The 25,717-nt window shown below is 34.2% G+C and overlaps 1 protein-coding gene across 5 annotated transcripts in view; it reads right to left on the reverse strand.

The window, feature by feature from the left end:
• NIPBL (NIPBL cohesin loading factor) overlaps positions 1 to 25,717 on the reverse strand; it is a 212,951-nt gene that overhangs the window by 69,121 nt on the left and 118,113 nt on the right. For 4 of the 5 annotated variants that reach the window (XM_047766921.1, XM_047766939.1, XM_047766931.1 and 1 more), the window contains 5 exons: positions 19,918 to 21,543; positions 5,547 to 5,729; positions 991 to 1,188; positions 679 to 750; positions 493 to 582 (listed from right to left, as the gene is read on the reverse strand). In XM_047766921.1, the coding sequence (XP_047622877.1) occupies positions 493 to 582; positions 679 to 750; positions 991 to 1,188; positions 5,547 to 5,729; positions 19,918 to 21,543 (2,169 nt within the window). Of the gene's footprint in view, positions 1 to 492; positions 583 to 678; positions 751 to 990; positions 1,189 to 5,546; positions 5,730 to 19,917; positions 21,544 to 23,923; positions 24,115 to 25,717 lie in introns of those variants that run through there. The other variant, XM_047766959.1, reaches the window with a different exon arrangement.

A 25,717-nucleotide genomic window follows, 5' to 3' on the forward strand; every position in this document is an offset into this window, starting at 1 on the left:
TTTCACACCAAAGTTTTCAGTTGCTTCATAACACAGACTAGACTTGACCCCACAGCTACATTTCAAATCATGCCTCTGTAACCAGAAAAGTAACTGGCAGAAAGCTAAACACATAGGTAAATACATACATACATACATACACATATGCATATATATATATATATATATGCATTTTTTTTTGGTCTTTTTGTCTCTTTTTAGGGCCGCACCCATGGCATATGAAGATTCTGAAGCTAGGGGTCGAATCGGAGCTGTAGCTGCCGGCCTATGCCACAGCCACAGCAACATCAGATCCAAGCCATGTCTGCGACCTACACCACAACTCATGGCAATGCCGGATCCTTAACCCACTGAGAGAGGCCAGGGATCAAACCTGCGTCCTCATGGATGCTAGTAGGGTTCATTAACTGTTGAGCCACAATGGGAACTCCAATATATTTTAAATTGACTTTATATTTAGAGGTAAATAAATATATTTTTAAATGACTTTACCAAATGCAGTAAAATCCATATCTTCTAAATTATCCAAAATATTTTCTATTGAGGCTGTGAATCTCTTAAAAGTTGAAGAATCCATCATTTCTACAAGAGAAGGAAAAAAACTCAAAACTTATTATCCACATTCCAAGTAGAATACTGAAGCTGAAGACTATGAATAAAGACAAACTAAAATGTTACCTTCAGGTGTTAGTTTTGGTTCATAAGCTTTCCGCTTCTTCTGTTTTTCTTTTTTCTTCATTTTTCTAGCAACTAAAATGAACAAAAAGAAATAGTGAATGCAAGAACAACAACTTGAAATATTTCTATTTCTGGTTCTACTTTCTTCCTGAATATTAAATACTTTAACAATAACCACTGCCAATCCAAACTTTTGTCTTGATTAAAAATTAGTTGTTAATTAACTCATAAAAAGGTATGAAAATTCTTCAAAGTTAAAGCCCTAAATTTAAATCAGCTTATGTAAGAAATCTGTTGACACTGATGAATTACCCTCACTAAGGCTGGGAGGAGGAGAATAATCTTCCATGTCAGAATCTGATGGACTTCGGTTTCGATAACGACCACCACCCGAACTCCTTCTTCCTTCATGAGAGTGGCCACTTCTCCTATGATCCCCAGAGCTTCTTCTGTCACGCTCTTCATATTCCCAAGCTTTATCATCATCTTTTTTATGTCGTTTCCTAGAGGCTAAAAGCAAATCCCCATGACAAATAATTTACCTCATTTAAAAGACTATTAAAACTTGTACTTTAAAAATGAATCACTTTTTTATGTGGGTCTAGGAAATTCTGAGTCATTCTGTTTAACCAGAAAAATAAATTATGGTACAGAAATGGTATCATTTATTTTAGCATTCACGTAGATTTAAAATGTTTTACATAAACCGGGTTTGCTAATAAATATAGATAGGAATGTTCTGAGAATTAAACCACAGTGCTCAAAGAAGTATTCAATGAGTCAGTATAGATAATATCTAAACTTCAGGATTAATTAAGACATGTAAAATAAACTGTATCTAGAATTTGGATGAAAAGCAGATACAACTTTAAGCATTTAAATTGTGGATGGGGAGCGGGGTTTCAAGGAAGAGTAAACTTCTGAGTGTTACAGCACATGGGTAACCATATACACTATCAATTAACAGCCAAGTTAAGTCCACATCTTAGCTATAAATTCAACAGACTCTGATAACCTAACATAACAGGCTACAAAGACAAAATAAACCTGTATAGTTGTAAATACTCACATACTGAATTCAGTTCTCCAACAATACACTTGTTTAAACTCAAGGAGACAGCATTTAAGCTTATGCATGCTAGATAAACATTTTTATGTGTTACCTTCAATCCTTTCCCCATCCTTCCAGAAGTCTAAGCATTCTGCTAAAATCACCAGTACTGACAGGAGGCTCTAGGCAGAACTGGTAAACAGATTTCATCTGACACATCAACTCTGATCAACTGGTAGTAGCTGCCTAGAGCATAATGTTGAGAATAATTCTGAGCCCTGAGACAAAGCACTGTATTTCAGCAAGAAAGACTGATTAGAAATGTCTGTCCAGTGAGTGTTAGAGGGAATACAAGTGAAAAATATTTACCATAACTGCTCTTGGGTATATCACTAGCAAATTAAAACCAGGATAAAGAACTAGTATGTCCTACCTCTTGGGATCACACACTGGTTGTTGGAATGACCACTTGTTGTCGAGAGTGAATTACTTTTTAGTTTGTTGATCTGAAGCGGACTCAATTGGACTTGATTTCTTGTGACTTGTTTCTATTCTGAATTCCTAACTATGATCAATACCCAAGAACTTAAGACAAAACTCTTGCTTGAGTCCCTAGACCCCTACGTGGCTTAGATTTAAGGATGCCAATATTTGTCCCATGCACTCTATCCGTGCTTGTGCCAGTGTCCTTTTGTTGATAATTAATGTTTATACCTTGGCTAATTTCACCTTTATATGCTGTCCTAGCTATTCCTATTCAAGAATCTACTGATAGCTTGGCAGAAAAAGATAATTTTGTTTCCTCTTCTTTGTGCTTGTAGGCTTGGCATATAGCAAGATGTTTCATAAAAAGACAAATGTAAATGGATTTACTTAAATCTTCAATGATTATAATTAGGTAAAAATTTGACTACAATATGAGGCAGGATTCCCCTCCTTTTGTGATTAGTGTGCCCCAGAACATTCTCTTAGTGAGGAAATGCCTCATAAAATAAGAAGGTGTGAATGTATGTGTCAGAGAAACGGGTTATTTATATATAGCATTCACTAAATGTTTTTTAACATGTACTGAAAATACCTAACTTGAAGAATGACAACAAACTTGTTCAGAAAGTAGTATTCTAGGACCTCAAATATGACCTATTTAGTCTTTTTGAATTGTAATTAATTTCATAAGAAATTTCGTCTTAACTTCTATGAGTAGAAAATGCTAAAAAAAAATCTTAGTAAGTACATACGATATGCTGTATTGGTGGTAGTTTTTATAGTTCTTGAAGATTTTTGTTTCACATTTATTAAACTAAGCAATTATTAAAAATGGAACGGTAAATCAGGGGAAACCCCCCCACCAACTTTTATATATTCATAGTATATTGCAACAAGGTTCTATTAGGATCCCAATTCATTATGACTAGCTTGTTCATGGTCTATTTCTCTTGATACCCTGGCAGAAGTAGGGGAAGAGCTCAAAAGAGAGGTACGTAAAATATGACTTGGGTGTTTTCCACCCCCCTTTCCAAATTTTACCTATATGTCTCTTTAGCTTCTTATATCCCCCATTCTCCTCTACAAGCAACTCAGAGACTTTATAATTGTGCTATGACTATCCAAATCTGTGTGGCCCCACTTTCAAAGTTACCCCTCAATATTTCCCTTGTCCTCCAACAAAACTATTTCCTTAGATTTTTAGGAAACCACTTTGATTAAAGTGCAGTAAAACTGTTTTAAAAAGGTCTTTCTTCCTCAAAGCAGCATAATGCTTGCTACTTATGTTCTCATAATATTTTTACATTTTGTTTTGTCCAATATTTTTATTACATTGTTCTGGTTACGGTAAAACAATACTTGGTTGTTTAAATCAACTACCAATTGGAATTCTTCCATCACTCAAATCAGTGGCCACAGAGTCAACTTTCCTATAGTTACTTGTACAGAAATAAACTAAAAAACTAAAAAAACCACCAAAAAACCAGGAAGCTATTCTAAGGTCTCTTGAAAAACCCAGAGAAACTCCCCATTTTTCCAGCATGGGTTGCAGCTCTAACTAATATTATCTTTCAATGTATTGGGCATAGATATAATGAGATCCATGGGTTTTAACATGAAACTATGTACTCCCATAAGACGAGGCAACAGCTCTCATAACAATGTAAGGAAAAGAATCATGGCTGCAATGATGACAAATACGGGGCATGTGTGGCTCTCTCCTCTATTTTATATTCGGTGGGCTTTTCTGACTATGCTGTCCTTTTAACTTAACTGGGTGGTAGCTTCAGAATTCTCATCAGCTTAGCAACGCAGTCAGCCACTCTCAATTAACTGGAGTTGACGTGTGATTTGAAATCAGTCTGCAATTAAGGAACTCCTTCTTAGCTGTTCCTTTTAGAAATGGTGATATATTAGGGGAGGGGAAGGAGCGTGAAGGAGAGGCATATACACAAAGGGGAGTGAGTCTCTGGGCCACCAGGTCTCCTTTCTCCTCTCCCTTTCCGGATCATATGTTCCCACATGAACAAAATGTCTTATTATGATAAAAAAAGTATTAGCTTTAGCCATTGAAATTACTGCATGTAAATACATCTTACGATAATACAAAGTATAACAATTATACATATAAATATGTCAGATTAACTTTGCTATATATTTTATTTCACTTTTAAAACTTTGTTCAGATTTGTTCAGTATTCATAGTCTACTGTTCATAGCTCGAGAGCTCACAATTTTAAGAAAATCAGAGTAAATGAACATTGATTAAAAACTCTGGAGGAGGTGAAGGGCTTCCATCAACGATATACATTTAAAAATGGCAGCATGCATCTGTCCTTCCTGCCCTTGCTTGTCACACCTCAATCTATGGACACTAGGAGAAATAGGTAGAACACACTGATGGTCTTCCCACTTCTTTTGGTCATAATGACTAAGTCAGTTGGCACACAAGTGAAGATCTCCCATAGTCTGTTTCCACTGAATGCCGTTTAAGTCAAACAAGGCTGCTGACCCCTCTTGGCTAGGCTCAATTCTCTTGCTCCAGTAGAAGGAAGATAGGGATAAAAGAGAAGAACTTTTTCAGTGGACCAGTAGGAAGACAGGCGAGGTATAGCAAGTCTAGTGCAAAGACAGGTGATCACAGTGTTGTAGAGAGGTAGCTGTGTAGTGAAGAAGCCAGCTCTGGAAAACAGTGAAACAAGGGAGGAATTCCAGGACACAGCTGGGCAAAAAGGAGAAGCCAGGTCCAAACCACACAGATCATTGGCAATGTGGGCTAATCCATTCATAATTTAGTGATAGTATGGTTTTAAATACTTCTTCATCTGGCTATCTCCTACGTGTCCTTCAAGACTCAAGTGTCACCTCTTCCAGTAAGCGTTCTTTGAATCCCCAGTATAATTCTGATGCCAATCCAATGTGCTCCCACAGCACCCTGGATTTACTATTATCATTGCACTCTTCTTACTGTACTACAATTGTTTACATATTTCCCCCATTAGACTCAAGGTTCTTCAAAGATAGGGGCCACATTCTATTGGTTATATTTTTATTCTCACTGCCTAGCATATAGTGGGAGCTCAATATATATTTGCTAAGTGCATATAGAAACATACCCATGTTATTTGACACTAATTATAACTCATTAAAAATTTTTTTCTTGGTGCCAACTGATCTCATCTTTCACATGTTTTTAAGTATAAAGAAAAAACTTGCTATACTAAATTATTAAGAATTAAGATTATACTCTTGCTAACCCCAAAACTTACGAGACAAACACATCAATCTGCTTTTTAATTCCAAAGTAATAATAAAATTATGTGATACTTACATTCAAAAGCTTCATCACTATCATTATCTTCATCTGAACTGATTTCAGCATATTTTGGCTTTTCATTAACTGTGCTACGCTTGCGTTTATTCATTTTCACACGTTCACAAAGTGGCATGGTAGATTCAATTTCTGCCAGGAGTTCAGGGGGTAATTCTTTTAACACTGATTGATCTATACTACCTATTAATAAAAGGTAAGAAAAAATATAAATCTGAAGATAAAAGGGAAATTGTAACTAAATTTGCACAATGAAAATGAAAAATTAATATTTATGTATGTTTTCTAAGTCATTTTTGTATTTTAATAAAACACATCCACATTCATATTTACAACTTTAAGTCTTAACTCTAAGCTGACATCATTATACAATAACTTTAAAAATATGGTACTTATCATAGCAATGGAAGGTAGTTATATCATCAATTTTTGATGTAATTAATGCCTTCATTTGTCTGCACTGACTAAAAACTTTTTGAAACTAGAGTTCCACTTGCATTATTAGGTTTATTTGTAGTAGGAGATACATCTCACATTCTCAGTAGCACCTAAATTTGCTTTATAGAAGCCTGGAGTAGTTAGTTGAAAAGTAATTCTATTCCTCAGTAAAAATGAGAAGTGTTGGAGGATACTAATCACTTCCTTCTTTTCCTCTATGATCTTGGTGGTTGAGTTTGGTGGCTAGGACAAGAGTTTCAGATGATTTTACCTATCACTGTCTATTTGAGAGGCAGGGTAATGCCTTTACCATTACAGAAAATTTCCTCAAACAGATAAACCAATATGTGCATTTAACAGAAGATAATAGAGACATGAAAGACAAGATAAATAGAAAAAATACTTTAAAATATAAATATCTATAACTGAAAATTATAAATTCAAGTCTATTATAAAATAAATTCATATTTTCCCATGAAAGAGTAAAGACAGGATAAGTGTATCAATATGATACAATTAAAATTATTAACATAATATTTACTATCTATTCCTATACCCATATACACAAACACATAAGCAGCTGTTATGAAAAAATAAATTCTTAACATCCTGTTGAGAACTTAAAAATAAAGAAGTAACAAAAGTTATTTACTCAGGTTAATTTGTCCATGACTACTAAAGATTACAACTTACTTTACTTACCCATGCAAATCTATGAGTAGCAGTATAAAAATGATGTCTTACCTGCTAAATTTTACCTGCTAATTTTTACCTGCTAAAGAACTGGGAGCAGAGAGTACCTTAGTGGTTTACAGCAGGAAACAGTAATAACTATAATCAACATTAAGACTGATAAACAAATGATAATACTGCTTATATAAAAAATAAAAATAAATCATTCCAAAAATAAATGGGTACTGTTTAAAACAAAGGCCTCAAGAATATACAATATTAATAACTTAAGAATAAGAAACAAATTAATCTCAATAATTTGAAGAATAATCCTTTTTTTTTTTTTTTTGGTCTTTTTGCCTTTTCTAGGGCCGCTCCCGCGGCATATGGAGGTTCCAGGCTAGGGGTCCAACTGGAGCTGTAGCCGCTGGCCGACACCAGAACAATAGCAACACGCAATCCAAGCCACGTCTGCAACCTACACCATAGCTCACGGCAACACCAGGTCCTTAACCCACTAAGCAAGGCCAGGGAGCGAACCCGCAACCTCATGGTTCCTAGTCGGATTCGTTAACCACTGAGCCACAATGGGAACTCCAATAATCCTTTTTTATTTATCATGAAACTTTTCAACATCGTTAAGCAGTTATTTCAGTAACTTTTAGTCTTCTATTCTTCTAAGGATGCTTATAGAAATTATTTCTCCCAACAAAGATGTAATATTTGTAACTAGTAACAGTCCAAAGACTTCACTGCTTAGAATGACATCCTAATGTTGAGTTTAACTTATCTGTGTCATTTTCAAATCATGTAACATTTCCTTGCTCTGGCTTTCTTAATTCAATTGTGTTTTAACAGTGAGGTCCACTTTTTAGAATATTAATAGAGGTGAAAATAAAGATCAACATTAGCTTTGGATTATCAGTATCTTTGGCCCCAAGGTAAACATGCTCTGCATCTCATTTACAAGTCCTTATGCTCTGAATACTTCTAACTAAAGAGGTGGTTTTTTGATGGAAGGATCATAGTACATAGCTTCCCCTTTCCATAAGACCTATAATATTAAGTTTGTATAAACAGATAGTTGGTAAATGATTTCTGACTCTGTAGTTCACAATTTATGTTCACTTACAGATGACCTTCTTGTATACTTTAAGAATTGCAATATTTTTTTTGTCTTTTTTTTTTGGTGTTGTCATTGTTGTTGCTATTTCTTGGGCCGCTCCCTCGGCATATGGAGGTTCCCAGGCTAGGGGTCGAATCGGAGTTGTAGCCACCGGCCTACGCCAGAGCCACAGCAACGCGGGATCCGAGCCGCGTCTGCAACCTACACCACAGCTCACGGCAACGCCGGATCGTCAACCCACTGAGCAAGGGCAGGGACCGAACCTGCAACCTCATGGTTCCTAGTCGGATTCGTTAACCACTGCGCCACGACGGGAACTCCCAGAATTGCAATATTTTATACACCTAAGCTATTTCCAAATATTTTAAAAATGGAAAGTCTTTCTTTTTCTGTACTACATAAAATGTTATAACCTTTTGGGGTCTATAAATATTGATAATCCAAAGTATTTGGCTTTTAGTTCATTACGGGTTTTTTTTGGCTGCACCCGTGGGATATGGGAAGTTCCCTGGCCATGGATCAAATCCGAGTGACAGCAGTGACAACATCAGATCCTTAACTGAGAAGCCACCAGGGAACTCTATCATGAAAATTTTTAAGAAGCAGATTGACCTGATTATGTTCTGCTTAGATTAGATTCCCATTCACAAAGTTATACTGACTTGATATAATGTTACAGAATCACCCTGCAGATAAATATACAATAAATAATCAAGAGGTAAGATATATTGGTACTTGCACTCTCTTTACAATGGTTTATTATATTCTGAGAATAAGGGCTCTGCTCTTTTCATTCTCTCTTAACGAAAAAAAATCTTGGAGTTCCCATCATGGCTCAGTGGAAATGAATCTGATTAGTATCCTGAGGACACAGGTTCGATCCCTGGCCTTGATCAGTGGGTTAAGGATCCAACATTGCCGTGAGCTGTGCTGTAGGTCACAGACGTGGCTTGGATCTGGCATTGCTGTGGCTCTGATTCAACCCCTAGCCTGGGAACTTCCATATGCCATCGGTGTGACTCTAAAAACCAATATATATATATATATATATACACTAACTTGAGATGAATTTTCCTAGGAAATGCAAGTTATATTTTATGGAAATAAGAAAAAGGTGAATGACTATTTCTGAGGGAATAGGAGATATTTCATGAACACAGTGGGTTTTCAACAGAGATGAGGTGGAGTGAGGTGGAGGGCCAAGAACAGGAACAGAGAACTAGGAGTCAGTAGCCATTTTAGAGCATTCCAAGAAGATTAAGTTTGAGGGACCTTGTGTAACACAGAGCAAGATGTTCAGTGGGGAGAAAAAGAAGGTAAGCTCGTAAAAGTAAAGAGGCTTTAGAAATATTACTCTAAAACTAATTTGTGGGATGGACTGGTAGGGGAAAGACATTAGAAGGGAAATTTTCTAAGAGTTATTCAATGTCTCTCCTAAAGAGATGGGAGAATAGTTAAGCAGATGCCATGAATTTAACCATTTTTGAAAAGTGGTAATGTTACTATTATGTACTCTTCATAACCAAACTTTACAAAGGAATATTTGGCCCAAGATATTGTTAAATATTTAACATGTCTAAGATCATGAAGAAACCAGAAACTATGAAATCACAAACAAAATTCACACGTGGATATTTGTTAAGTATTTTAATTAATCTGATCAAGTATTAAATTATGTTATTAGCCATTTGATTAACTACTATTACATTAGGCTGATTTGAGAATTTTAGCAACATTATTTTTTTCTTTTTAGGGCCACACCTGCAGCATATGGAAGTTTCCAGGCTAGGGGTCAAATCAGATCTGCAGCTGCCAGCCTACGCCACAGCCACAGACAGCCACTTGGGATCCGAGCTGTATGTGCAATCTGTGCTGCAGCTTGTGGCAAGGCTAGATCCTTCGCTAACGTTAAGGATCACTGAGCATGGCCAGGGATAGAACCCGCATCCTAACAGACACTATGTCACGTTCTTAATGGGCTGAGCCAATGGGAACTCCTAGTAAGATTTATAATATTTCAGAAAAACATTTTCTAACAAAGCTAGGAATTGCATATTTTCTGATTATGTTCTTACTAACAAGGGCTATAAGAAACAATGTTTAAACGTTTAACTTCTTTAAACTTGTGTTGCTTTTTTCTTCTGCCTTTGTGCTAAAAACACATGTGATTCCCCCCCCCCCCCATTCCTCTGGATTCACATAGCACTTTCCTCTTAAGACTACTACACTGACACTGTATCTTTAGTTATCCATATTCTTCATGAGGTCATAAACTTGATAAAGTCATAGACTTGGCTGTATTTGCAGCATCTAAAAGAGTGCATTGGGTGTTGAAGATGGCCAGAAATATTTATTGAATGATTAGTGTAATTATTAGAATAAATTTATGGTCTTCCAAGAAATTTTTCTAGCTGAAAAATTCTAAATTCTGAAAATAATTCTTAGTTGTTCTATATTGACAACTATAGAGAAGTTATCCAAAAAGTGAAAAGACTGGGAGATGAGATTCCATAATTGACATGCAACAAGTATAAAATATTTTAAAAGTAACTTGTCTGAACATATTTGGTAAATATCTATATTTAATATATCAACTATATATTAATAATTTATATATAATTTTGCTATATAAAAATAAGTACTCACAAATATTAAATATCCTGGCAAAAATATTATATTTGGCCAATTTCATACTAAGAAATACTAGATAAAAGTGGAAAATTCAAAACTCTGTTATTAGTCTTTTTATATACACATAAAAATACTCAAATGGCAGTGGGATATACAAATTTTAGATCTTATTTGCTACAGAATAAGGAATCTAGTTATCAGATCTATTTATACAAAATTTCAATTTTATATTTATATTATGCTCACCAAGCTATAGTCTGTGGGGTCAAATTTACCCCACCACCTGTTTTTGTATATTAAGTTTCATTAGAATACAGTGACACACAATCATTTATATACTGCCTATGGTTGCTTTCCCACTATAATTTCAGAAACAAGTGGCCCGCAAAACCTAATATATTTACTATCTGGGCCTTTAAGAAAAAGTTTGCTGACACCTGATCTACATTATGTTATACTTTATCCAATATCAAACAAGGTGCCCCCCCCACCTTGCAAGTGCAATCACTATAGAGTTATATTCTGCAAGGTTCAGCTCATTGCAAACTGACTTAATGAAGACAAAATACCAAGGAGTTAGTTTATAGCAACTAAAAGAACACTATTATAAATGAAGCATGCAGAAGAAAAATTTTTTTTTTGTCTTTTTTGTTGTTATTGTTGTTATTGTTGTTGTTGCTATTTCTTGGGCCGCTCCCTCGGCATATGGAGGTTCCCAGGCTAGGGGTTGAATCGGAGCTGTAGCCACCGGCCTATGCCAGAGCCACAGCAACGCGGGATCCGAGCTGCGTCTGCAACCTACACCACAGCTCACGGCAACGCTGGATCGTTAACCCACTGAGCAAGGGCAGGGACCGAACCCGCAACCTCATGGTTCCTAGTCGGATTCGTTAACCACTGTGCCACGACGGGAACTCCAGGAGAAAATATTTTTAAGAAAAATCTTGTTTTAAGCATCATGGTTGTGATATTGACACTAGCAGAATGTGAAGCAGTCAAATTACTATGAGGAAGAACTATGAAAAGAAACATGTTTTCTAGGAAGTTTATTATGTAAATGACAATTTACAACTACCCAACATAGAAAGTAGGAGCAGGGATTAAATGATCCTTTTCTTGATAGAAATACACAGTGAGAAAATTAGATGGTAGAAGTACAACCTAACTTGCCTCAAAGAACCAGAAAAAGAACAAAGTAAGCCCAAAGCTAGTAGATGGATAGAAATAACAGGAGTTCCTGTGTGGTGCAGTGGGTTAAGAATCTGACTGCAGTGGCTTGGGCTGCTGTGGAGGGGAGTGCTTGATCTCCAGCCCAGTGAAGTGGGTTAAAGGATCTGGCATTGCTGCAGCTGTGGCTCTGATTCAACCCCTGGCCTGGGAACTGCCATATGCTGTGGATGTGCCAGTAAAAAAAAAGAATAACAAAGACCAGAAGTGTAATAATGAAATAGAGACTAAAAAGAGAATAGAAAAGACTGATGGAAAAAAAAAAGAAGACCCAAATAAATAGAATGAATAAATTTCTGGAAACATATAATCAACAAAAATTATCAAACCATGAAGAAAAGACCAATTACTAGGTGACTGGTCCTAAAAGCCTCCCAACAATGAAAAGCCCAGGATATATGGCTTCACTGGTGAATTCTACCTAACATTTGAAGAAGACTTAATACCAGTTCTTCTCAAACTCTTATACAAATAGAACAGAAAACATTTCCAAACTCATTTTACAAAGCCAGCATTACCTAGATATCAAAATCAGACAAGGGCACTGCAAGGCAATATCCTTGATGAACAGAGATCCAAAAACTGTCAAGAAAATATTGGGAAACTAAATTTAACAATACATGAAAGATTTTGTACATCATGATCAAATGTGATTTACTGCAGGGATACAAGGATGGTTCAACGTCCACAATCAATGATACACCTCATTAACAAAATGAAGGATTTAAAATAATGATTATCTCAACAGATGCAAAAAAGCATTTGACAAAATTAAACTTCCATTCATGATAAAAACTCTCAACAAACTGGGTAGAGGGAATGTACATACACAATAAATGCCATATGTGACAAACCCCGTTAGCATTATACTTAGCAGTGAAAAGCTGAAATCTTTCACTCTAAGATCAGAACAAGATAAGGATGGGCACTCCTGCCACTTTTATTTAATGTAACACTGAAAGTCTTCACCAGAGCAATTAGCAATAAAAAGAGATAAAAGGCATCCAAATCAGAAAAGAAGAACTAAAAGTGTCTCTATTTGTAGAATATGTTATATACAGAAAACCCTAAAGACTCCACCAAAAACTTTAGAACTAATAAATTCAGTAAAGTTGCAATACAGAAAATCAATATACAAAAATCAGTTGTGTTTTTCTTTTCAGCTTTCACCATTTTTTTTTTTTGGCTGTACCCAAGGCATGTGAAAGTTTCAGGGCCAGCAATCAAATCTAAGCCACAGCAGTGACAATGCTAGATTCTTAACCAGCTTGGCCACAGGGAACTCCCAGGTATGTTTTCATACACTAACAGTAAACTATCGAAAGAGAGGTTAAGACAATCTCATTTACAACTACATCAAAACCAATAAGATATCTAGGAATAAATTTAACCAAGGAAGGTAAAAGATCTGTATACTAAAAACTATCAGACATAGGTGATGAAAGAAAGAAAGAAGTTGGAAGACACAAATAAATGGAAAAATACTGCACACTTATGGATTGGAAGAATTAATATTGTTAAAAAGTCCATACCACCCAAAGCAATTTACAGATTCAGTGTAATCCAATCCCTATCAAGATTCCAACGGCATGTTTCAGAGAAATAGAGCAAACAATCCTAAATTTGTTTGAACCACAAAACAGCCAAATTGCCAAAGCAATCTTGAGAAAGAAGAACATAGCTGGGGACACCATGCTTCCTGATTCCAAACTATATTATAAAGCTATAATAATTAAAATAGTATGGTACTGGCAATGAAAACACATAGATTGATGGAACACAGTCAATTTACAAAAAATGAGCCAAGAATATTCAATGGTAAAATAATAGTAACTTCATTAAATGGTGTTGGGAAAATCTGGACAGTTACATGCAAAAGATTAAAACTGGATCACTATTAAACACCATACATAAAAATCAACTCAAAATGAATTAAAGACTTGAATGCAAAGCCAGAAACCATTATACGCCTAGAAGAAAACGTGGGTAGTAATAAGTTCCCCGATATTAGTTCTGGCAGTGATTTTTTGGAATTGATACCAAAAGCAAATGCAACAAAAGCAAAAATAAACAAATGGGACTATATGAAACTAAAAAGCTTTTACCCAGCAAAGGAAACCATCAATGAAACAAAAAAGCAACCTCGTGAATGGGAGAAAATATTTGCAAAGCCAGTATCTGATAAGGGGCTAATATCTAGAACATGTAAAGAACTCATACAACTCAATACTAAAAGTAATCAAACAATCTGATTAAAAAAAGGGCAGAGAATCTTAATAGACATTTTTTCAAAGAAGACATACAGATGGCCAAGAAGTATATGAAAAGGTGCTTAATATCACGAATCATGAGGGATGTGCAAATCAAAACCATGAGATATCATCTCATACCAGTTAAAATGGCTATTATCAAAAAGACAATACAAAAGAAGTATTGGTGAGAATGTGGAGAAAAGGGAACCCTTGTGCACTGTTAGTGGGAATGTCGATGCAGCCACTACAGAAAACAGTACGGCAGTTCCTAAAGAAATTAAAAATAGAACAACCATATGACTGGGCAATTTTTTTAGTTATATATCCAAGCAAAACATCTATCTCGAAGAGATATCTGCACCTCCATTTTCATTGTACTATTATTTATAATAGCCAAGACATAGAAACAATCTTAAGTTGTTTAGTCCATTGATGGGTGGTGAATGGTTAAAGAAAATGTGGTGTGTGTGTGTGCACTGTGGATATTATTCAACCAAAAAAAGAAAGAAATCCTGCCATTTGCAACAACATGGCAGGACTCTGAGGGTATTATGCTAAGATAAATAAGTCAGTCAGAGAAAGACAAATACTGTATGATCTCACTTATATGTAGAATTAAAAAAATCCAGAATTCATAGAAACAATGAACAGACTAATAGTTGCCACAGGTGGGAGGTAGGTGAAATGGGTAATGGTAGTCAAAATGTACAAACTTTCTGTTATATGAGAAATAAGCTCTGGGAATGCAAAGTACAACACGAGGTGATGGATGTTAACTAAACTTCTTGTGGCAATCGTTTTGCAATAGATACATACAGTCAGTCCTTCATATCTGTGGGTGGGGAACCTGTGGATACAAAGAACTGACTGTACTATTATACCACTTTATATAAGGGAAATGAAAGCATACTTGGATTCTGATATCTGTGAGGGGCCCTAGAACCAACCTCCTGTGGATACCAAGGAATAACTGCATATCAATTCATTATTTTATAACCTTAAACTAATACAATGTTCTATGTTAATTACAGCCCAGTAAAACTGGAATGTAATAAATGGTGGCAGCAATGTCTTCAGACATACACTGAATATAAAGTATGTACAAAAAAGTGAGACTTATCTCCAAAAATTATTTTCTTCATTAGAAAAATTCAATTAAAAATGAGATGAGTGAATTTTTTTATATGGATTTGGTCAAGGCTCAGATACTAATGCTCTTGGAATTACAATAATAAAATGGGCTTAATGGAAGATTTTCAAAAGTTAGTACATTAATAGTCAGAAAATGCCAATTTTCTGTGGTGGAGAAGGGGATCCATGTTAAAAAAAAATTCATGTTACATTGTATCATATGTCATAGCATATGCTATTTTTAAAGACTGTATTTTATTTTATTGCAGTATAGTTATTTACAATGTTCTGTTAATTTCTGAAGTGTATACTGTTACTCTAATTTACATTACCCTAAAATATTGAATTATCTTATTTTTAAATAAGCTTTTGAAAAACCTCCCTGTTTAAGAACATGATACAGTTATTAAGATAATGAATACCTACTTGATATTATACTACAGTATAATACATCATATCATGTATTTTTACATACTATGATACATTATACCACATATTATATTATTAACTATTTAATATACTACTATGATATACTACACTATGTTACATTATCAAGTAGGTATTAATTATCGTAATATTTGTATCAGGCTCCTGCAGCAGAAAGTTTCAATAACATTTTTTAGATAAGAAAAAATTCAGTATGTTAGAGTAATGTGTATTTCATACACAGAAGGATGTTCTCTCAGGATTAATTATTTGTTATATTTTCACCTCTCAATCACATATCTATTTCTACAGAGAGGAAAACTTTAACTTTTATGAAAAAACTGTACTTAATGAATCTCTTTAAGTGAATAGTAATATTAATTATCTACTAAGCAAAATTTGGGCCAAAGGAATTCTATGAACAGAAAGCATGGACATAGTATTGTTCAAATGAGCCAAAATAAATTTCTGCTGCAGTATTACTAAGGGGTCTGAATAATAAAATCACATCTGCTTTACTGAGAAATTCTCAACTTAGGAATTCATAAACTTTACCAAAAATTCACTCTCAGAAAAAGTTCTTTCTCTCAGATTTAGAGAATCCTAGAGTCCTAAATACAATGCTACATAAAAGGCAATCAGTATTTTAGTGATCAACTTTTTACTACAATAATAATTAAGGTGAAATGACTGTCTCTAATAATGACTGTAATCATTACCTAATCAAATGAGCACTACACCTTAACACTGTTGACTATCAGAGCTGTTAGATAATTCTTTAGTTTAAAGGACATGATCTCAAATAATGAATAGTATGGGATATTTCAAGCGATTTCCGTGGATATAATTCTAAGGTATTTTGAAATATTCTGGAATTGTGAAAACCCAAAATCGAATTGTTAAAGTGTGTAATTACTAATAATAAACTGTTAATGACATATAAGACATGTTAGTTGATGATCATTCCTAGGCTTGAAGATGGCATGTTTATTTTTTAAATTTAGAGACAAACTGTGCATCAGGCTATATTAGGGTAATATTATGACTAAAAATATTTTAACCATAAAGATATTATTTTCACATTTAATACACTGCCTGAACTATAGATGGAAGATATTTTTAAAAACTTAAAGGTTTTATAAATATTATGTTGACTCCCCACTCCCATTCCCCCTTGGCAAGGAAGAAACATGGTGATGGTAAAAAGACTGAGAAGACGACAGAGTAGGATATGAGAACAGAACTGATTCCGAGCCAATCCTGTAAAAGCTATACAGCAAAATACAGACAAAGAATAAACAGACATGAATAGGTCTTTGGATCATAACAAGAACTACATAGTTGTCAGGGTAGAAAGAATTATTAGAAACTTCAGGGAACAGTTGAAAATTATGTAACTCTTGTGCTATATACTGGTAGGAACATAAAAGATGAATACACAATTTTAATCTGCACACAAAAACCTTTTCTAACATGGTGGTAATAGAGTCTATTCACTCAACAGGAATTTAATGTGCTTTTTATGTACTAGGTATTATGCTAGGTTCTAGGGATATACACATATCCCCTGAGAAATAAAATTAAATACAACAATGTCACTTTACATTTAAAATGTTCATACAAAAGACAAAAATAAATACTAGGAGTCATAAACCTATAGCCCTACCACTCAAAATTTATCGGCTTAAGGCATATTCAAAGAATTTAAAATTACCCTAGATGGAACTACAGACTCTCACATTAAGTGAAGTCAGAAAGAGAAAGACAAATACCATAGGATATCACATATCTGGAATCTAATTCATGGCACAAATGAACCTATCTACAGAAAAGAAACAAACTCATGGACATGGAGAACAGGCTTGTGGTTGCCAAGGGGGAGGGAGAAGAATTGGAATGGACTGGAAGTTCGGGGTTAGTAGATGCACACTACTGCATTTGGAGTGAATAAAAAATGAGATCCTACTCTATAGCACAGGAAACTATACCTAATCATTTGTGATGGAACATGATGGAGGATAATGTGAGAAAAAGAATGCATATATATGTATAACTGGGTCACTTTGCTGTACAACAGAAATTGACAGAACACTATAAATCAACTATAATACAAAATTTTAAATAAAGTCACAAACTATAACTTGTCATAAAAATTTACCTGAGAGAATATTTTAAATATGGATATCAGGTAAAATATTTAAACAATGAAACACTGAAGCTCTTCCAAGGAAGGAAACGTACCATGAATTTTGGCCCTAGGAATCAATGACAAAGTATCCCGGCAATATTCAGTTTTTGCTTAGGAAAACACCAATGTATCTGAATACGTCATTTTCTGTAACTATCCAAAGACAATCCCAAGTAATGTGCACTATGAAGTAGTAATCCACAACTGGCCCTTTCTATGTATGTAATTTTAAAAATCCACAATTATGTACCTCTGCTATTGCTGAGTAGCAGAGATCTAAAATAAAGCTAAAATTGGTACATTACTGAAAAACAGTTATTAAAGCTATGGCATAAATAAAGCCAAAAGATATCTATGTGGGATCATGAAATGAATCTAAGCACTGATGAAAAGGTTCACTTTTTATATTTGTATACATATTAATATGTGTATTTACATACATGCACATGCTTACACACAAACATCATATTCTAACAGGCAGACACACCCAGATTAGTTACTAACACCAACATATCAAGTATATACATTTGTGTTAAAGGTATATTTAGGAGAAAGAGTGGATTAGTATCAAAAAGTTTATATTCACAAGCAATGAAATCATATGTGAAAAAAAAAACAGGGGCAATAACACAGCAGTTACTAATTAAGAGCTATATTCATTTCTTGATGTTCAGCTGTAAGGATTCTTTGTTAGAACAGAGCTCAGAAAGCGAGGCTGGCATAAGCTGACAGAGGGCAGGGGAGAAAAAGATGGTCCAGATGAAGGGGACAAGAGGGTACCACTTTCCATCTTTCCAACTGACTTCTCTAAAGTTGTATAATTATAGTCTTAAGTTTATATATATATATAAGCCACTCCCAAATTTTCATGAAAATTATTAAAGACAATCTTTATCTAAAAGAAAACAATTATAGTGCTAACCACTACATTCTAACAAAATTCTTTTACATAAACAATTCTGAAAAGAGGCGTTCAACTTAAAATACTAAAGACTATTAACCAATTAAAGCTAGAGTTTTAATTAATTTCCACAGGCCTGACTGGCATAATTCAAAATCTGAAAGCTTCAATAAAATAATACAAATATTAATGACTCAGAGGCAATCTTTTCATTTTTGAAAGACAAAACTAAGTAAATAGTGAAAAAAGCAAACATTTGAGAAGACCATCTAAGAATAAAGACAGATTAGTCATGAAAAGTTATTTCTTTGAATAAAGAGTTCTAAGTAGTAATACTCTGTTTTCAATGAGCTATTTTTAACAGAGAAGGTATAATAGCATTCTACAAAAATTCCAATATACCTTCTATATCTCCTAATACACTGCAATAGATCACAGCTTTCTGTGATGATGCATATGTTCTCTATCTGCAATAAGGGAAGCAACATGTCATATATAGCTATTGAGGATATAAATTTTAAATTTTACATAGTTTAAACTATATACCAATCTATTTATATTGCACAGGCTAAATAAATCTTACCATACAGCATCATCAAATTATGTGTGTGTGTGTGTAAAAGACAATATATAAAGGAACACAAAATTATATTTTTTGTACAAACTGCCACTGTACAGAAAATATTCAAGCATTTAAGACACCCCCAGAAACAATATCACTCAAGTAACCAGAGAACTTAGAAATCATGCCAAACCCTTCCCCCCCCCCAAAAAAAGACAAAAACCACCCAAACAAAAGTACCAAAAAGCCTTACAAATTGATGACTGAAGTCAATTTAAGAAGGTTAAATTCCATTTCCTATGACTTTTCCATAGGAAAGGGCAAAACTATGTATTTCAAAAAATACATTATTCATAACTACCTTCTCCACAAAAAGATGAAATAACCTTTTATATGACTTCCTAAACTGTATACTTCAAACTCTTAGTGATAGGTCTCCAAGAAAACAGTATTGAGACACTGGATATTCTTAAAATAATTTATTTTAATCATTCATTCTAGTCATTCACTTGATTAGAAAGCAACTTTCAAAACTAATGAAACAATTAAACAGGAAAAAAACCTTTTCTCTGTGTACCAATAGTAAAATCACAACTATGGTGAGAAAGAAGTTCAAGTAGACTGGGAAAAAAGAATTTCCACGGAAAACTTTTTATCTACATTACTGTAAATAATTCACTGTTGTTTTATATAAAAGTTTTATTTTCATATAGTAGTATTTGATTTTTGTAAATTTCCCTTTCAGAAAAATCCATAGAAACCCTAAAAATCAAAAGAAAACTGATTAGAATACAGATGACAGAATAAGTATTCTTACCTTTATTTGATTTTGATGGTTTATTCTTGATAGGTTTAAGGGAACTTCTTGATTTATCCTCTCTATCTTTAATAAGTTTCTGAACATCATCCAAAGACAGTTTTTGCAGAACAACTACGGGCTTAGCTCCTTTATTTAGATCTTCAACTAATCCCATTTTTTCTACTTTGTCTTTCTGCTCTCCTTTCATTTCCATTTTCTTTGTCTCCTGAGTAACATTGCCATCTTTATCCCTCTTGATTTTTGGAATGACAAAATTTTTCAATGCACCAGACCTGCCCCCCAACAAATAACTTGGAAATTCTGCCTTATTGTCAGGGTGCGTTTTATTACTGTCTATTTTACTCTTGTTACCTTCTGTCCTTTTGTCATCTTTACTATTTGGTGATTTAAAACCAGGCTTATCAGGTCTTGATTTATTAGAATCTCCTTGTTTAACACGAGGACTGTCAGGTCTTGATTTCTGCTCCCCAGAAGACAGTCTTTCCCTTGAGTCCCCTGATTCATGTCTGTGTTTTCTTTCTAGTTTATCAGGTTTTGAACCATCAGATTTAATGCCATGTTCATTTCTACTAGAGGATCTCAATGTTTCTGGTCTTCGAACCCTAGATTGATCACCTCGATGTCGCTCAGATTCACTCCTGTCATCTGACTTTTGTTTACTATCATGGTCACGTCTTAGTGACTCAGAAACAGATCGCCCATCAGGTCTCTGCTTTAAGGCTTCAGCTCTTTCTGATTTTAACCGAGGTGAATCGGATTTAATATCCTGTTTATGTTTAGACATTTCAGGTTTTTTCTCTGTTGATGGTTTTCCAGGATCCCTCCTATTTTCATGTCTATGTTTTGGTGTTTCAGGACGACCTTCATTTTTTTGCTTTGGAGTTTCAGGTCGGCCCTCACCTTTCTGCTTTGGAGTTTCAGGCCGTCCATCGCCCTTTTGCTTTGGGGTTTCAGGACGCCCCTCACTCTTTTGTTTTGGAGTTTCAGGTCGGCTTTCACCCTTTTGCTTTGGGGTTTCAGGTCTTGACTTTGCTGTTTCTGATCTACCATTATTTTGTTTGTTGTCATTTGGTTTTGTGTCAGACAGTCTATTTTCATTCTGTTTAGGCTCGGCTGTGGTGCTCTCATTTTGCTTGGATTCAATCGTTCTGCTCTCATTCTGTTTAGGTTCTTCTGTTTGTATCTCAATTTTAGTATCTAACTTACTTTCACTAGATTTTGTCTCTACCAATCTGTTTTCATTTGGTTTAGATTCTGCCAATCTACTTTCATTTTGTTTCATTTCATTTTTTGAAAGCTCAGGATCAGACTTTTTTTTAGGAGTCTCAGGATGGTTTTCTGGTGTAGATTTAAGATTTCCAATAATATCTTCCTGAAGAACAGAAATAGGTGCATCATTACATTGTTTGATTTCTTCAGGCTTTTTTATGGAGTCTGAATCCTGAGTTACAGAAGCCTGAGAGTCCACTCTTCCTGCCTGATGAAGATCAATGCTAACCATTAATGCTGGCCTTGACCCATTTCCCGTAGAACCCGTCTCCTGAGAAGCTGGTCTATTACCTCCTGTAGCACCCCCAGCCTCCTGTGGGTAAGAATCTTGTTTTCTTTTTTTCAAAGGCTTATCTGAAATTCAAAGATAAATATTCAGTATCAGTAATAGACAAATATTCTTATCTTATTAAAAACCTTATGGACTTTGACTAGTTTTTAAAGTCACAATGTTTTTCAAATGTGGTGAATGCAAATGTCAACAGGCATACATAAAATAGTAAGCACGAATGGCATAATACTTTTCAAACAAGGTTTGAGGAAGTATTCATGCTTGCTGTACCTCAGTAGGTATTAGTGACTATAGTAAAAAGATCATTTAAACTGCTAAGCTAGTAAAAACTACAAAGAGCTCCAAATCTGCCCACATACTAAACAGGAAATTAAACTTTTGCCACAAGTAAGAGAAGTATGGAAAAGAATAAAACCTAAAATAAAATAGAAATCATGCCACTGAAAAAAAGGTGAATGAGGAGAGTAATAAAGAAAAAGAAAAATTTAATAGTTTATTATTAATCCAGGATTCAAATTCTTCAAGGTGTCAACAGCACAAATGGAATTTAAAAGCTAACACACAGAAGCATATTTAGATAAGGAAAACACAAGTATAGAAATGAGAAGCATATAATAAGAACTTTTTAGATAAATCCTATCTCAAGCAACTTCAACTGAAGAAAAATGCTTCAGCTCTTCAACATAAGGTCTAGGGGGTCTATATATTGGCTCGGTAAGAAATAATTTACAGTATTCCACAATATAAAGACAAAATACACACAAACATAAATCTATCACTTTAATTAAATGTCATGGTATTTTTAACAGCTAGGTATTTCTGTGCATGATTCCACTTGACCCAAGAGGCTCCTAAGGTCATTTTCTATAAACTGAATCTTCAGTTAGGTCTTAGGAATTATAATGTGATTTACAACTATAACATTACAGCACCTTGAGATTTTTGTCTGCTTTAATAACACTTGCTGAATTGCCTGGCGGTTTTAAAAGTCATTTTTAAACATTTTTTTCAGGATAACCGTTAGATTCTCTTACGGTATTCATTAATGTGATAAAGTATCTATCATTTAAGCAAACAGGATCACAAAGTGAAAAGTCAAACTGACCACCAAAAAAACAGCCCCTTAATACTATGGAACAAAGTCCTGGAAAAAAAGATTTTAATAGTAATGATTCTTTTACACACCAAAGTTCCATCATTTTGTTTTCAAGGTGAGAAGGAGGAGTCCCTTGCAGCTTAAAATCTAATTAAGTATTACTAAAACTTACTTCAGATATTTGCCAGTAATTTTTTTTGTAGAACTAAGTAATTCTGCTTTTTCAGTGATTCAGAAATCAAATCATAACATATGCTCCATTTGCAAAATAACTACATGATGATAATAAAGCATATTATCATTAAACTGTTTCCCATAGTTAAAAGTAATTCAAGAACTTATACGAAGCTTTCTGCATCAACACCTAAGAAAAAAGCACTCAGAATGATACCTTACAGAATTTTACTTTGGAAACTTAGGCCATACAAAATAATCTTTATATCTTCTCATAAGGCACAACAAATAACTATTATCTAAAAAAGAAGATGCTGGAGTTCCTATTGTGGCACAGTGGTTAATGAATCTGACTAGGAACCATGAGTTTGCGGGTTCGATCCCTGGCCTCGCTCAGTGGGTTAAGGATCTGGTGTTGCCATGAGCTGTGGTGTGGCTCGCAGATGCGGCTCCGATCCTGCATTGCTGTGGCTCTGGCGTAGGCTGGTGGCTACAGCTCCGATTAGACCCCTAGCCCTGGAACCTCCATATGCCGCGGGAGTGGCTCAAGAAAAAGGCAAAAAGACAAAAAATAAATAAATAAATAAAAATAAAAAAATAAAAATAAATAAAAAAGATGCTGTATCACCTTATACTTATCGCTTAAATTTTTATAAGCATTTAGAAAAAAATTTTAAGCATCTATAAATTTAAATAGTGTAATCTAATCTGATTTTTGTATTTTTCAATTAAATATGCTTTATAAAGTCATTAAAATGGAAACCTAAGCATAATTAGGAACTATAATAACACAGATCTCCTGCATCTGAAGAGTTCTCTTCAGAGATCTGTGGCTCATTCTTTTACTGATATGAACAATCTGTTAAAAAAACATTCAAAACGTCTTGAAGGCTAAATTTTAAAGGATTATAAAATACTTAATAGATCATTAACTTAATTCCAATTTATTTTTCATTATTAAAACGGAAAATTTAGCGAAGAGTTAATTTCAAAGAAATTATTGTGTTTGACTTAGTTATTTTAAACTAAAGATGCTATGATTATAATAAAACAAAAAGGATTTGCACGTGAGTGATGTATTAAGATCGGAAAAGATCTTACAATTTCTCTACTAGCATAAAATATTGCTAAATACAAAGTTTTAATTTTTCAACTATTGAAAAGTACTTCACCTCTTCTGTAAAAACCGGAAAAATTCCATTACTGCTGCAAGGATTCTTGGATACGTTAAGAGCACGCAGGTTCTGATTCACTTGATCTGATTCAGTTCCACATGAACTTATTCCTGTAAAGTGGCTCTGAATCTGCACAGGTCACTTTTGTCTATCCACTTTTGTTATCAGTCTTCATTACATCATAACCTTCACCTAATGATGGAAAGCCATCTCTATGAAGAATAATTTTAATATTTGGGACACTATTACCTATAAGCCCTCTTAAGCACTGAGGAACATAAGATTGTCTATCAGAATGCATATATTCCTGAAGAAAATGCATACAAAAAAAGATATCACAATTTTAAGACAACAACACGTCATCTTGATTCTGATATTTTGAAAATAAGATCTGAGCTTTAAATAAATTGTGCACTCAATTATGCTTGTAGGAAACAACCTATATCACTTGCTTAACTTGTCATATCACAAGTGATAACTGAAAACACTTAAAGCAAAAAACCCAACAATTGTACACACAATAATCTATTATAAAAAATGAAAACGTCTCATCCCTAAACCACAGTACAGATTAAGTGGCTAATTGTCCTATTTCTGTCCAAAATCCCAATCTCCTATTCCAAATGCAAATAGGTAATAATTTATTTCTTATAAAGGTTATAGTACAAGAATATCTTATCATAAAAAAATTAGTGAAGCTAGGCCATTCCTTATACTTGCTAACATGGAAAGTGGACCTTGGGAAAAGATGAAATAGGCAAAGATGAACAAAGAAACCCCCTCTTTAATAAGAGAAAGCAGGAATTTTCAGCACATGGAGATATTAATGTCTTTGGTAGCTCATCCCAGAAGCAAAGATAAATTGCCTTTTAAAATTAATTTATGTAATTACAGATGTTAAAAGTTTGAGCAAAAGATTGAGAAGAAGATCCTTTAGAACATTATAAAACATTAGGTTGCACAGAGTTAACCTATCAGTGTATGTAAAACTATCCAAAGAAGAAAGAACAGGCCAAAGGGACATAAATAACTAGCAGCCAGAAAGGTGTCTTCTATGTGTGGAAAAGAGGTGTATTAGGTTATACCAAACCCTACATAAATTGTGTTCCTTTTATTGAATTCTCCAATTATCAAAAAATCATGTTTGATGAACTTTCTGATCTTATTTACAAGGTATAGGTTTTGATCTAGTCTTGAGGGGAATGCTTCATTCATTCAAAACAAATGAACAAGCTCAGAACCTGGAGCATCCTTACTACCATCACTAAAATAGTGATTAAAAAGTTCTCAATGCCAAACCTTAGAATACAGTAAATATCTAAAATTTAGTCCTAAAATGTGGTAGTGACTAATAATAAATTCATATCAAAGAAGCATTTCATTTTTTCAAGGGCCGACTATCAGAATACCACTTCAGAAAACTTTACTTTTATGTTATGATCTCGCCTACAAACTTAGAGCAACATACCAAACCTTTAATCTTTACAAAATGTCAGGAGAACTGCTTATATATATAAAACACTATCTCATCGCACAACACAGAAACTGAATACAAAACAACAAGATTCAGATCAAAGGTGTTAAGCGGTACCTAAATTCCAAATAAAGCCGTGAGAACATGGCTTTCAAGAGACAGGTTAATATGACAGCACTAAAATGAGGTCAGCCAAATCAGCATAACCAATTTGGGAAAAATCATCTAAATCACACTGAAAATCAAATAGTTCCAATGAGCATCTTTTCCCTTAAATCCTCATAGCACCAGATACCTCTGTAAGTCAACTTTACAGT

This window comes from Phacochoerus africanus, chromosome 1 (assembly GCF_016906955.1).
Source record: "Phacochoerus africanus isolate WHEZ1 chromosome 1, ROS_Pafr_v1, whole genome shotgun sequence".
Lineage (NCBI taxonomy): Eukaryota > Metazoa > Chordata > Mammalia > Artiodactyla > Suidae > Phacochoerus > Phacochoerus africanus.